At 37.4% G+C, this 14,502-nt stretch overlaps 1 protein-coding gene across 4 annotated transcripts in view; it reads right to left on the reverse strand.

Moving 5' to 3' along the window:
• Positions 1–14,156, reverse strand: part of zbtb44 (zinc finger and BTB domain containing 44) — a 17,379-nt gene extending 3,223 nt beyond the window's left edge. Inside the window, exons 1-5 of one of the 4 annotated variants that reach the window (XM_079608397.1) lie at positions 13,809–14,156; positions 10,230–11,347; positions 5,734–5,818; positions 3,980–4,131; positions 2,208–2,508 (exon numbers count right to left, since the gene is read on the reverse strand). In XM_079608397.1, the coding sequence (XP_079464523.1) occupies positions 2,208–2,508; positions 3,980–4,131; positions 5,734–5,818; positions 10,230–11,316 (1,625 nt within the window). In that variant the 5' untranslated portion in view covers positions 11,317–11,347; positions 13,809–14,156. Of the gene's footprint in view, positions 1–2,207; positions 2,509–3,979; positions 4,132–5,733; positions 5,819–10,229; positions 11,348–12,319; positions 12,342–13,808 lie in introns of those variants that run through there. The other 3 variants (XM_079608398.1, XM_079608400.1, XM_079608399.1) reach the window with 3 other exon arrangements.
• Between the last annotated feature and the right edge of the window lie 346 nt (positions 14,157–14,502).

Genomic DNA, 14,502 nt, shown 5'->3' on the forward strand with positions numbered 1-14,502 from the left:
CCTTGCATGTTCAAGTCTAGCAATAAACTTTGGCAAAATGTCCTCTGGCAAAACACTTCAGCGATCTAAACTAAAAGTCAAAATTGAAGCATTAGATTGAGGATTGTGGCTTGGCAGAAAAAGTGATATAGCAAGAAATTACAATTCAAACAATGCTAGTTTAATCCATGAATAGGATTTAGATCCTAATGACATCATTTCCTATTTCTTTACAGTAAGTCGTTGAAGTCTCGACATTGACTTCTGAATTTAAAGTCCTTAGCACAAACTTTAAAGCAAAATATTGACAGGATTTTTTTGTGAGATACCAAATTAACCCAGTTAGCGCTTTTCTATTTGTATTTGTTTGTTCACCTTAAAATTACAATTAAACATTAAGTCCATCAAAGATCTCTGAAAAGTCTGGCTGCAATGCCGACCGTTTCTTGTAATCACAACAATAAAAGTTCATCGGGATACACTACATGACCGCTCCCTCTCTTAAGAAGCACACGGCAGAGCCAAACTATTGCCTCAGCACTGTAGCTTTCATAGACACTGTTTATTTGTGCCTGACAAAGATGAATAGACCACAAAGATCCTAAGAGCGAGAGGGCTTAAATCAAATAAACAGTTGGATGAAATAAGGGAGTCTACGTGTAGCAGGAGCTCAATGCATAAATGCACCTGACTCCCTTCCCTCGGCTTTAATGAAAGGCTAACGTCATGAAGATTACCTCAGGCGAACGTCTCTTACAGTCTCCTCAAAAATATAGACAGTGATTCCACTAAGCTTTTTTGAGAACTTCACTTAAAAAACCTATTCAGCTGACGCAGGATTGATTTCCCTGCCCGCTCCGACTGTTTACATTGTAAAGCTTCTTTTCCTAATGCACGGTCCAACTCTCACTACTTCCAAAATGGAATCAACGCCATGATTATTTCATTTAGAAAATACTTGTTTTCAAACAGGAAAGTCACTTAGTTTTTTCTTCTTCTGGAGAACACATCTAAGAGAAATACACGTGCAATTTTAAGAATAGAATGCAAGAAAAGCTGAAGGGTGTGCACGTGTGTTAAAGCTATTCAGAAACAAATAAACATAAGCACAATACGGATCAGGACAGTCAATAGAGGAGATTTCAGTGATTTCCTGAAAGCTCTATTCAGTAATTAACGGTCTTCCAAATAAAACACAATGGAACTGGGCGTTAGCCTGGACTGGGGTAAACCTGTTAAAACTCAGCAGGAAAGACATTTCATCTGATAGAAGAATTCAAGATGTCAGTCACACCTCAACGAGAAAAACCTGTCATCTTCAGTCTTTAAAAATACATCTGTAACACTTTATAATACGGTTATATTAGTTAACATTAGTTCATGCACTGGGTATCATGAATCAACTAACAATAAGCAACAATTATTACAGAATTTATTAATCTAGGTTATTGTTAATTTATAAATATACTATTTGTCATTGTTAATTAAAGTATGTTCATAGTGTACAATTGAAGTTATATAAATGAACATTAGTTTATGTATTATGAACATACTGTTCAAAAGTTTTGGGTACAGTAAGATTTTTTTTTTCAAGATATATAAAAAAAAAAATTATGCAGCAATGATGCATTAAATTGATCAAAAGTTACAGTAAAAACTTTTACATTGTTACCAAAAAATATATGATAAAAATAATTTTTTGACTGATTTATTTTTATTATTTATTTCCACAAAAGATATTAACCAGCATAACTGTTTTCAACATTGATAATAATAAGAAAGTATTCATTCTTGAGCACCAAATCCGCATATTAGAATGATTTCTGAAGGACCATGTGACACTGAAGAATAGATTACAAGAATAAATGACATTTTAAAATATTTTCAAATAGAAAAAGTTATTTTAAATTGTATTTAATGAAATAAATGCAGCCTTGTTGAGCACAACAGGCTTCTTTCAAATTAATAAAAATATATTAATAACCGATTTAAAAGTAATGATCTTTGTTAATTCATGACACCCAATGCATTAACTAATGTCAACGAATTGAACCTTATTGTAAAGTGTTTCACCTTATACACATATTCTTCAATACAGTCAAATAATTTCTCCCCCCCTCAATTCAAAAACGTATCTGCTACCTCCTCAACATGAGATGAACGGCCGACCGTACAAAACTAAATTTGTACTTCTACATATTTTCTTAGAATGTTCAGCTCCTCCTCACCTGGTCTGGAAGTAGTTTGCTAGTTCTGACGCCTCATGGTTGAGACTCCTCAGGTGTACGATTAAATTGCCGGAGTTGGTAAACATGGCGCCGCACGTTTTGCACTCGTAAATCCGAGGCTTGCGGATGATGTGGCGAGACACCCTCATGTGGTGCTTATATTCACCGAAGGAAGTGAAAGTGGCGCTACAGATCTGGCACCGGAAACAGCGTTTACCTTCGTGCTTCAGCCGGTGCATCTTCAGGGAGTAAGCCCGCGTAAACTTTTTCCCGCAGCGGTCACACTGGAATGGCTTAATACCTGTAGAGGAAACCCATGAAAGATTACTGTCTACCAAATCCATATCAGAAAACAGGAGATTAGCAAATAAAGATGATAATGAAGTTGAATGAGCCTGAAATGAACATAACAAGAATGTCTGTGTTTGAGTTTGTTGTGTGCTAACTGCTAAATAAAAGAAAAAAATACCAAAAAACATCGTCCTACTCATGCAGATAAGTCAGGATGTTTATTGTGAAGGTTCCCTCCAGCAATGTGTCACAATAGGCATGCTGGTCACATAACCCACAACTAAAACAATTGCATATGCATACAATCGCTTTCACCAGTCCATAACTAATCGCTGTGATGAGTTCTATTTGGACAATCAACAGCAAACAAAACGCCACCTCTGTATAAACTAACAAGTCGATTAGAGTGAATCATGTTGTACACTTCTGCAAACAAGAAGATTATGTAATACAGAGCCCGACATCAAGTCTTTCCTGGATCCTGTCTAAAAGCTTACCACCCGTCTTCAGCTGTCCTAAAACATTTGAACAATAAAGCTTCAGTACATTAATCATTAGAAAAATGGGATGAGGCCAGTGCTTAAAGTGCTTGTAAATTAATAATTGCCGGATCCAAAACAACAATTAAAAGGCGCTGTGACCGACACTGACCTTACAACTTCAGTTTTCCTGGAACATACAATGACGTCATTAAACGGTGATAGCACAACGAAGAGCATCATTCACAAGTGTCTGCGTGGCCTTAACTACTGCCCAGTGTATTATTCTGTACGTTGAGACCAAATATCATTCAGTTGATCAGCGCTACTGTATAAAGAACCGCTATAAAGCCAAAACAATCTCTGTTACCTTAAATTATCCGTTTATCACTGTAAAGCCGCTTTGAAACAATCTACATTGTCAAAAGCGTATATAAATGAAGATGACTTGACTTGACTTGATATTCTCTCTCACCGATGACATCATTGCCTCTTTATTACACTGATTCTGACTGATCTAACTCCCGGTGCTCATGTCTCCTGCTATCCTGATTAGTATTAGCAGAATTGTCAAGAGGTGCAGTTCCATTTTCTCAGGATATATATATATATATATATATTTTTTTTTTTTCTTAAATCAGAAACACATTAGATTCACTCGCGGATATGAACATTTTTATTTTAAAATTTAATCTTTTCATATTTTATAATAATCTGTCAGGTATATACCCTCTCCATACTTTACGCTGCTCATTGTGCGCAAAACAAACCCGCGCATGCTCTGTCTCATGCAGACACGCAGAATCGAATGCACTTGTTAATTCCAGATCGTTTATTTTCCGGAACAGGATCGGGCAGGACACGGCTTAAATTAAGCACTGGGTGAGGCATCAGGAATATAAAGTGATTATAATATAGTGTTTGAAGGAAAAAAAAATTCTTGGCATTCCCATGCAATGTCACTGTCAGTGTGGAGTCCTGTAATAGCAGAGGCTCTCTCACCAGAGTGGATGAGCATGTGCTGTTTGAGATTCTGTATCCGAGTGAAGCGGACGCCACACGTAGGACACTGGAAGGGCCGTTCAGGACCGTTGAGTCCTGGGCGGGTGGAGGGACTGATGTACAGGTGATATGGGTACTGGACATTCTCCAGCCTGGAGAAAAGCAACAAAACAAAAATGAAAAGAGACTAATTAGAAGATCCAATTACACACTGACTCTTAGAAGTCACTAATGAATAGACTTGTAGAACTTTTCTATAAAAAAAAAAAAATTTAAGTTGAAAAACTCTTAATAGGAATCTAAATGACTAAATAAGGAAACAGGTGCCTCCATCTTCCCAAAGTTTTGGGATCAGTAAGAATTTGTTTTGAATTTGATTTAGTAAGGATATTGCAAAAGAAATGTCTACTTCAAATAAATGTTCTTTAGAACTTTGCACTCATTAAACAATTATAAAAAATATAACAAAAATTCAGCATGTTTTTTTCTACAAAAACAGTAAGCAGCACAACAACTTTCAAGTGACACTGAAGACTGGAGTAATGCTGCTGAAATCAGCTTTGCATCACAGGAATAAATCACATTGGAAAATATACTGAAACCAAAAACATTTATTTCAATTGGAATAATATTTCACAATGTACAGATACAGTTACTGGATTACTGCCTTGGTGAAAATAAGAGACTTCTGTAAAAAACAAATAAAAAAAATTGTACCGCCCCCAAACTTTTGAATGGTAGTATACCTGTGATATCACTATCTTCTTTAATCTTATTGCAACACATCGATTTACAGGTGTCCTGTTTGTCTTCACAAGACCTACACATCTGTTAAAGGGGTGCATTATCAAATCTTTATATAATGTTTTTATATTTTTTGTTAAACAAGAATACATCATTTAGGCAAATTAATTAATTCATCGTCATTTTCACTTTCACTCCCTTCACACTCGTTACAAAGGGTTTCAGAAATGCAAGTAAATGCCCACTGCTTTGATTGGTGAACTTCATCGCACCGTATCTATGTCCTCCCTCGCAGCATGCGTGATGTGTTTTTTGATGCTCAAGATGGCCAGTGCCGTAACAGAGCCGTATAGGTTTGAGTCAGAAGAAAATCAACCAAGGCAACTACAATGATTGCAACAGTCTGTTTTAGACTGCTAATTGTAGTATGTTTTTATTATAGAGTAACCTCTTAAATGTGTAAATATATAGAAAATTTTGATTTTCCATTTCATGACCCCTTGAAAGGAATACATGTAAATTTGGGGTAGGAATTTAAAGAAAGTGTATTGCTGCAATTTCCTCTGTCCACAGATCCACAGAGATCACCCCAAAAAGATTTAAGGCTAACATATAACACAGTTAGTCAGGCATATCAAGTTGTCATATAAAAGCAGACTCCCACTCCTGAGATGGACAGCAGTGTCTTTTTTTCTATCCCATTTGTTTTGCATCATACCATTTCCCTTCTCTTCCAGTATTCCAAAAGGCAAATTCATGTCCAAGAAGTTTCCAGAAAGCCTGCCAACAAGCTTCTCTGGCCTCTTGGCAAGAAATCTTCATCCTAATAGCCACTACAATATCACAGAAGCCTCTACTGCATATAAATAAGTATACATGAGGAAAGACGATGATGAGAAGTCTAAAAAATGATGTCCTTCCTCAGAGGGGCCCTTTAGTTCAATCATAAAAGTAAGATGGTGTAAAAGGATACTCTGTAAAAACAACCCAGACACTCAAAGGGGTCTTACCTCTCATCCTCCTCCATGTGACCAGTAGTGTTTGGAGTGCCCTGCATGGACTGGAGACCCTCCGTCACCCCCTCATCCATGGAGCCTGAAGAGAGAGCAAAATTTAGTTTTTGAACCTCTTCTCCAGTAAAACTATGTCTCAATATAGTGTTGTATACATATAGTGTAGATACAGTACTGCCGCAGTAGTTCTCAAAAGTGAATGAAATAACCAAAGAGTAAAGTTCTGATAAATATGAGGTAAATCTGTCATTTTCAATTCAATGACTTAAAGGGTTAGTTCACCCAAAAATTTAAATAATTAATTACAGTCAGTAATTACTCACCCTCATGTTGTTCCAACCCCGTAAGACTTTCGTTCATCTTCGGAACACAAATTAAGATATTTCTTTAATCTGAGAGCCGTCTCACTCCTTCATAGGCTGCTATGTAATTGCATCTGCCGGCCCAGAAAGTAAAGATTAAAATAGTCCAAGTGACTACAGTGGATCAACCTTAAGTTTATCAAGCAACGAGAATACTTTTGTGCGCAAAAAACAAACAAAAATAACGACTTTATTTAACCATTAATTTTCTTCTGTGTGGGCCTATGATGCGAGTTCACGGGAGCGCCACAACACATGCGCGAGAACTTAGAAAATGACGCTCACGATCATTTGATGGGAAATGCACAAAAAGTATTCTCGTCGCTTGATAAACTTAAGGTTGAGCCACTGTTGTCACTTGGACTATTTTAATTATGTCTTTACTAACTTTTCTGGGCCGGCAGATGAAATTATTAGCAGCATATGAAGGAGTGAGAAAGCTCTCAGATTTCATCAAAAATATCTTAATTTGCGTTCCGAAGATGAACGAAAGTCTTACGGGTGGGTGAGTAATTACTGACAGAATGTACATTTTTGGGTGAACTAACCCTTTAAATGTCATGTGCAATTATTAAGAAAAAAAATTATAACATTTTTCATGATTACCATAACATAATTTTCAAAAATGTTTTAAATATACACTACCATTCAAAAGTCTGTGGTTGGTAAATTAAAAAAAAAAAGGTTTTAAAAGAAGTCTTATGCTCACTGCATTTATTTGATCAAAACACAGTAAAACTGTTTTTTTTTTCATGATTCTTTGATCAATAGAAATAAAAGAAAAAAAAACAGCAAGAAATCTTTTGTAATGTTACTTCTGACATGCAGTTGGCATGGAGTGTTTGGCATGGTAATGGATATTATTATTCTTCTTTTCTTTACCAACTACTTAAATCAATCCGAATACTATAAAGACTGTTACCATTAAAATTGTATCATTCACAAAAGCCATCTCTTTACACAGCAAATGTGGATGCTGTTTAATGCTACTCATAAATGATCAAATTAACAGGAACTCATTACAGGGTCAATTCATACTCTTGATATTGAAATAATAATTATTAATGTAAATTAATAGAATACATAAAATAGTTTTTTTATGTTTGGGGAAACTGCATGTCATATTCTGGCTGCACAGATAAAACAACCATTTAGTACAAAACAAGAACCATTTATGAATTATTTTAATGCTTTTTACACATTAGAAAATGAATACTTCACATAATCTTATCAGAAACTATAAAAAAATTATATTAACTGGGATAAACTGTATACAGAAAGGGAGCAGAGAATGTGACAATTGTGAAGCTGTCCATAACTTGGGTCTAGAGCGAGTTTAAGCACTCTCACAAACACTGACGACACTGCGACTTGATTCTCTTACATCAAATTTGCACTTTGTTGTTTATGTTGTTGATTCGCGAGTTTCAGTCAGAACGAATTCAGTCAGACAGCACGTGCACTGAATAAAAGTATTTTCAGTTTCAGTGATGACTATTCTGAACGCCTCTGACTGGATTGGTCATCACATTCATAAGCTCAACAGAAACGTGCGTGATTGGTTAAAATGCTCAACGCTACTGCAACGAAATCTGACGGAATGCCGCAGTCGGATAGATCGAATGAGCGTTCAGTAATGTAGTTAAAGGGATAGTTCACCCAAAAATTTAAATTCTGTCATCATTTACTCACCCTCAAGTTGTTTCAAACCTGTATCAGGGCTCGCAAAATCGCCTGCCCGACGTCCCGGGGCTATTGTGTTTTCCAGTCGGGCTACCAAAATGCATAACCGGCCTGCCCGACGGGCTATCTGAAATAGTGTTCGCTTCAGTCTTGTTATAATCAGATTCAGCGCGTTCTTCATCTTCAATCCGCATTCCGCAGTGGCGCCGAACAGAGCGCACGTCAGAAACAGAGGACAGGGTGTGTGTGTGTGTGTGTGTGTATCTTAAGCCTCATTGGTCTGTCACTGCTCGTCAATGTCAGAATATTAGAGATTACCAATCAAATCAAAGTAGGCGGGATTTATATTCACAGAAGCGGCTGAGCGCGAATTTGAGCAGAGCGACTCGACGCTTCAGTTTACAAGTGCGATAAGATGTAAGTAGCTAAACTAAATATTTCACATTTGACAAACGATACTATTATCAGGCAAACGAATTTACTTGTCTAATTTCGCCATTTTTAACTGAAAATAGGCCTTTGTAACGTGACTCATGTAATGTAATTAGTTTACTGTCATTGTGAGGGGACGAGAAACATTAACAAAGCCGTTTTCATCTTGTTAGGCACAATATTAATAACGAATGTGTACATGTTGAGAATTAATATAGTACAATTTGTAGCCTTCAGTAAATTAAAAAAAGTTCAGGTTTAGGAGGGGAAGAGACAGGGCAAGATGAGGAGACTGAGAGAAAAAGAAAGAGTGATGGATAGTGAGAACAGGTATTGACAAATCTACTGCCCGCTGACATGGTTTTAAAGCTATTTCTTATCCTTTTTTGGCCTTCAAACGTCTTGAAATGCACATATCAGAGAAATAAAAAATTTGAACCCCCTAACAACCTTAAATTTAGGACCTATTTGATTATAAAGCCCTGTCTACGGCCCTGTATTAAGATCAATAATGAATGTGTACATATTGTGAATAAATTTAATACACTTAGTTAGGCTACCTAGCTTTCCTAGTAGCTTTCAGTAAATGAAGGTGTCTGAGAAAATGATTCATAAATCAACCTATCAGCTGACCCCAAGTTTACTTTCGTCATTGACAGACAAAAATGAAAAGCCTATCAGTCAAAGCTCAGCTTTAGGACGGGAAGAGCCAGGGCAAGAGAAAAACAAAGAGAAAAAGAGTGTGATGCTGATGAGGAGAGAACAATAATCAGCTGTGTGACATGGTTTTAAAGCTATTGTTGTCAGTCTTTTTTGGCATTCAAAACATCTTAAAATGCACATATGTAGATCAGAGAAATCAAAATTTTCTTGGGCCGCCGAGAAAATTATTGCAGATTGGCCCCCGAACACCCCTAACTAGTCTACCTCACATTTGGGACCTCAGTGATGATAAAACCCTGTCATCTGCATGTTAATGAAACTAGTTAATTGTTAGCGTTAGACCCTAAACCAAAGTGTTACCCTTTTTTCTATTTTTTTATCATACCCTCATTGGGGGCTGAGCCACAGACAGATTCATGTTCCATACTGGTCACACACATTTCAGTTCAGAGAACCAGATGTATATTTGTATTGATGATTCTAATTTGATTATTTTATATCCAATTGTAGATATTTGTGTTTTGAAAAAGGTTTTGATTCATGGTTTGACTCCTAACCAATTTTCTACATTAAAAATTGTCTTTTTATGTGGGCTAGTAAAATTAATTTCGGGCTACCAAAATCTGAAGAGTGCCTGCCCGAAGGGCTACCAGCGATTTAGAAATTTTGCGAGCCCTGTGTATGAGTTTCTTTCTTCTGTTGAACACAAAAGAAGATATTTTGAAGAATGTTGGTGACCAGACAGTTGCTGGACCCCATTGACTTCCATAGTAGGAAAAAAAGATAGATACTATCACCAACATTCTTCAAAATATCTTCTTTTGTGTTCAACAGAAGAAAGAAACTCATACAGGTTTGAAACAACTTTAGGGTGAGTAAATGATGACAGAATTTTCATTTTTGGGTGAACTATCCCTTTAAGTAACTACATTAAGTAATGCAATATTATTACTTAAACATATATTCCATTATAATATAAATATTTTGAAACTGATTTCCACATCTTTTCCAAAACCTTCTGGGTTTATTTATTTTTCCAAAACTTTTCCAGGCCTGGAAATTGCTATTTTAAAATTCCATGACTTTTCCAGGTTTTTCATGACCGTACGAACCCTGTATCAAGAGTTTCATGACATAACTTTGTATAAATGTTTTTACTGTCACTTTGATTAATTTAATGCGTTCTTGCTCAATAAAAGTATAATTTCTTAAAAAAAGAAAAAACTTACTTACCCGAACCTTGTGAACAGTAGACCTTGTAATAACCATGTAATACGGACGTTAAATACATGCTCATCACAGAATTGATGAGTGTAATCAAGAAATTGTATGTATGAATGTAAGGAGTCTTACCAATGGATGAGGACTGGGGGCTGATGAGTAGATCTTCTTGGGTGTGCTCATTGCCAGGAACCGTCTGCTGGTCACTCAGAGAACTGTGTGGAGCACTGACCGGCTGAGAAGCCTCTTCATGTACTTCTTCATCACTCAGTCTCTCCACCTTCACCTGCACATCATCTTCTTCCTCCTCCTCTACCCCTGCCTCGCCCACAACCCCCAGGCTGCGCGGGCCCTCGCAGGCGAGATACTCCACCAGTGCCCGTCCACTAGAGTCCTGCCCCGACGCTCCGGATGCTTCCAGGAGACCTTCAGGTAGTTTTGACTTCTCTGGCGTAAACCGCCGGTCCACACCAAAGGGGTACGTCCAGGAGAAGGCCAGAGATGGTTCCAGAGCCTGCGCTGAACTCTCTGGGAAGGAGGAAGAGGAGGGAGAGGGGTTGGGGACTTGTGGAGAGGTAGAGGATGCTGGTTGCGGGCTCGCAAAGCCTTTGCGCTTGCGCCTAGATTCACGGCACACAGGGATGGGCCGCTCCGGTACGCTGCACTCGGATGAGACCGGAGACGGCGAGAGGGCATCTACAGGGGCGAGGGTGCAGCTCGCATGGCCTTCAGGTGGCTCTTGGGGCCTGTGTAAACCAGGGGGCAGGGTGCTACCAGGGCCTCCTGCTCCCGAGGATGCAGAGTTCCACAGGATACTGGACTTCATGAACTCAGAGCAAGTGTTGGCTACCGCAAACATCTGCATGTAGCTAGCCGCCGCGAGCACATCGATGATATTCTCCGTACTAATGGACAGGGTGGACGTGTAGGCGTATTCCAGAAGAGGGGCGAAACCAGCGACAGTCACGTGTTGAAGATCCAGCACATGTTTGTTATCTTCACCTACAATCACAGTGTCTTCTTCAGCCGGCTTCCCAGACAGCTTTGCTCGAAGGAAGTCACTACAGCAGGCTAGTACTACTTTGTGGGCTGAGAACAGCTGGCCCTGTACACGAATGGTAACGTCACAGAAGTGGCCCTCACTGCGCAGGGTGTTAAGCTTGTCCAAAAGCTCCTGGCTGTGGCTGGGGGAGTTGTGAGTGAAGGTTTTCACACCCATCCTTCACAGTAGGACGAGGAGTCTGGGCTGCCTGGACAGAGTAAGATACATTAGTCTCACAAAATGGCTAACATTTATATGCAAACTACAACAGGTTTTTGAAGTAATCAAACCTTAAATGAATATTTTAAATAGGGATGTAAGTTTGCAGGAATATACATAATTGACTGTCAATTAAGTATTGTTAAAAACAGGAAGAGAACTCCAAATACCATTCACACATAGCCTATTTTTAAATTATAATCTAATATAATATTTAATATAATTTAAATAATATTATATTTTATATAATTTAAATAAATATGTTAAATACATACTGCATCATTACAGCATACATTTGTGCTCAAGGTGATTTAATGAAAATAGATATGCTTAAAAATAAATTTATTTATGTTATTATTCAGGTTTTTTTTTTTTTTTAATTCCTCTAAAAGTTCTCCCAAGTAATAGTTTAGCAATCTCACTGTCACTGGCAAGGAATATTCTTCCTCTAACAGAGCTAGATACAGACTGAAGACACAAGGCTTTACACCTTCAGCACTTTTTCATTTCCAGTGATCCTTATGACATAAAGCACAAGCACATACTTAAAATGATTCAGAGCTGAAGAATCCTGATTTTGTAACTTTTCCAAGCCCAAATAAACTCCCTCAGATAACATCTGCCGAAAATTGGTTTAGAATTGCTTGGATCCAACTGACAGCTAACAGAGTGATGGCAGATATGTCTAAACTATGCAGATGTCCAAATGAGCCTGTCTCGGTTTAGAGAGAAAGAGATCGTCTTTGGTCCTTGACTCACACTGTTAAATATTTACAACTGCAGTGTCTAATCAAACAAGGAGATGAAGTAAGCTAAGAAACATTTAAGAAATTCACTTAATTCTTAGAAAGATTAGCTATACTTTGAGTTCTTAGAACGGTACGCTGCATTCCACACAGTGACAGAGACTTTACAAGATTTTTGGGACAAATTAAAGCGTAGAGTTATAAAATAGCCATACAAAAGAAAACCTTTGCCTCTGCACGTTTCTGATTTATTGCTCCAGCAGTAACTGGACGACACGGTTGAAATACTGATAAAACCCCTACCACCGCTTTTTAAGGTGTCAATGCTCTAAGCCAGGTTTTTTTTTTTTTTTTTACTGTGGTCTAGGAACCCACAAGAATTATTGGGGGGCCGTGAAAAATGTGAAGAACAAAAAAAAAAAGATTATTTTATCAATGTTCAATGTGGTAACATAGGCCTAAATTAAAAGTAAAAATTAGAATCCATGAAATCAGTTTCTTTTAAAGGTTTACAGGCTACTAGCCTACATCTAACATTATTATACAAAATGAGTTAAACAATATGTATTTTTCAACAAAGAAAGTTATGGAAGTCCATTTCTTTGCCAAAGCAATGGCGTGAAACACAACATTAAAGAACTGTTATGTAATTATGAGAAGTTTAATGGTTCATTATGAAACTAGCAGGACAGACTCTCTAGTTAATGAATGGAAAACAGTGAATTATGACTTAGTATCTAATATTTTTTATTATTATTTATGAGTATTCCCCAAATATTTTAATAATTATAAACGAGTCACACAGTACAGTATACAATTGTATACATGAAAAAACATAGCAACCGTTAAGAAGGCATCACTTGCACTAATATTATTTAGTTTAAATATGAGTTCCCCAGAAGAAAATGAATCGTAAATGGTTTGGGAAAACATGAGGGTGAATATGAGACAATTTTAATTTTGTGGTGAAAGCCTCCCAAAACAAATATAAAGATGTCAGCTTCGAAATGTATAACAATTAAAAGTTAAATTATCAGTGGATTGTCCATGTAAAAGATTTTAGCTCAGGGAAAATGTAGCAAAAGATGATACACTGAAATCTTAGTCAATATAAAAAATGCAGAATTACAGACATAATTCATCCATAAGTAATGAATGAATGGAGAGGAAGTTGCAGGAGACAATGACATCTTGTTGATGGCTGTCAAACTTATCCTCGGGGAACGTTAAAGGGGCGTGGCTTTGCACACGAGTTGCTTTTGTTTGTGTAACAAATCGCAAGCATGCATTCTATAGCAGCAGCCGTGACGATATCATTCTCACCCACATACCAAAAGTTTAGATTCACGCATTTAGTGCACACTTAATTTCTGATCCCCAAAAAGTGCGTATTTTGACAGGTTGAATGTGGCCTGCTATTGTGCGGTGTGTAAAGTAAATTAGAGAGTTACAATGTATATATGAAAAACCCAAGAGTTAACAATGTGACATTATCCGAAACTTTTGCAGAAAATACTCAAGAAGAATAGTAAAACGTGTGCTTTACCATTTACAGTAAAACAAAACAAAAACAACAACGTCTAGCTAACCTGCAGCATTCATTGGCTAGCTCGCTAATCTCTGACGATGACTACAACGGTGTCGTCAGTGTCAACACAGTGTACAAAACATTACTCGAGTTGGATGAATGTCTTTCAAGCTCACCGGTAACAAAGAAGAACGGTCGAATCCGGTGAAATGTTTTACAACTATGATGAGCGCATGAATGTGAGCCAGCAGCGAGCTAACTAGCTGCTAGCATTCTGACACTTGCACAGAAGTACTGTCGCTTGTTGAAAGCAGAGTCACATCCCGATAAATCACGAAGTCGAGGGCCCCTCGTTTGTATTAAAGGGCAAAGTCATACAAAAAGAAGCCTGCTCAAAATTGCATTATGTATAAAATGCATTGGTATCTCCTCTGACAGGTTTGAGGCTGATGTTTACATACGGTATCCCAGAATGCTTTTCACGGGGCTTGTGCGACTGACCTTTCATTTTTAGTGATGACCTCAAAAGCGCTGTGATGACGCAGTAACACAAAATAAAAGCATGATTTTAATTTTTGTAGTCCATTTGTAGAGTATTTAATAGTTTCGTTTCAGACTACAGCATTATATTTTACTGGGTCTAGAAAGCTCTCCTGTCAAGTGTTGTCTATGTCCTTCTTCTTTTTTCCCTCTCTTTTTTTTATTAAGGTAAGTCAACCCTCCTGACTGACTGTTGTTTTATGTTACTTGTGGCAAGATACCTGTATGTTCTTATTAAAATATATTTAATTAATAGAATAAATTAATAGAATATTTACCTTCCTCCCCGACAACACCAACTGAAATAACCAGACTGCACACAGTCTCTGA

The sequence above is a fragment of the Phoxinus phoxinus genome (genome assembly GCF_949152265.1).
Source record: "Phoxinus phoxinus genome assembly, chromosome: 3".
NCBI lineage: Eukaryota > Metazoa > Chordata > Actinopteri > Cypriniformes > Leuciscidae > Phoxinus > Phoxinus phoxinus.